At 59.4% G+C, this 532-nt stretch overlaps 1 protein-coding gene across 1 annotated transcript in view; it reads left to right on the top strand.

The window, feature by feature from the left end:
* Positions 1-9: 9 nt before the first annotated feature.
* Positions 10-532, top strand: part of ETH_00042490 (uncharacterized protein) — a gene marked incomplete at both ends in the record, with an annotated part of 3,294 nt that continues 2,771 nt past the window's right edge. The window contains 2 exons of the mRNA XM_013374139.1: positions 10-117; positions 213-532. Coding sequence (XP_013229593.1) covers positions 10-117; positions 213-532 — 428 coding nt within the window. The remainder of the gene's footprint in view (positions 118-212) is intronic.

The raw sequence follows: 532 nt of genomic DNA, 5'->3' as shown, positions 1-532 counted from the left end.
CAGCCGCAGCTGCAGCAGCAGCAGCAACGCGTGCTGCAGCTGCTGCAGCAGGAAGACTTGCTGCAGCAAGTCAGAGACGTGAGGAGACTCACACCAGAAGAAGAGGCTGCAGACCAGGTAAGACTCGGCAGCAGCAGCAGAAGCAGCAGCAGCGGCAGCAGCAGCACAGCAGCAGCTGCAGCAGCAATAGCACAAATGCTTCAAGAACGCAGCCTCGGGAGCAACGCAGCGGCAGTGGCACCAAGAGAGCAGCAGCAGCAGCAGCAGCAACAGCAGCAACAGCAACACAGCAGCAGCAGCAGCAAGGCCTAGTGCTGCGGTGTACGTACAGTCCTCGGCTGCATTCCACAGCGAGCTGCGGCGCTTCGACAAGTATAAGCGAGTCTTCCGCGCAGCAGCAAACAGCAGCAGCAGCAGCAGCAGCAGGAGAAGCAGCAGCAGCAGGAGACAAGAAGACAGCAGTTCGCTTGCATACAGCAGGGAGGAGGAGACAGCAGAAGCAGCAGAAGACCCCACAGAAGACACAGCCTTT

This window comes from Eimeria tenella, genomic scaffold (genome assembly GCF_000499545.2).
Source record: "Eimeria tenella Houghton genomic scaffold, Eth_scaff1958, whole genome shotgun sequence".
NCBI classification, from domain to species: Eukaryota; Apicomplexa; class Conoidasida; order Eucoccidiorida; family Eimeriidae; genus Eimeria; species Eimeria tenella.
Note: the sequence above shows the minus strand (reverse complement) of the source record. Positions and strands in the feature narration are given on the sequence as shown.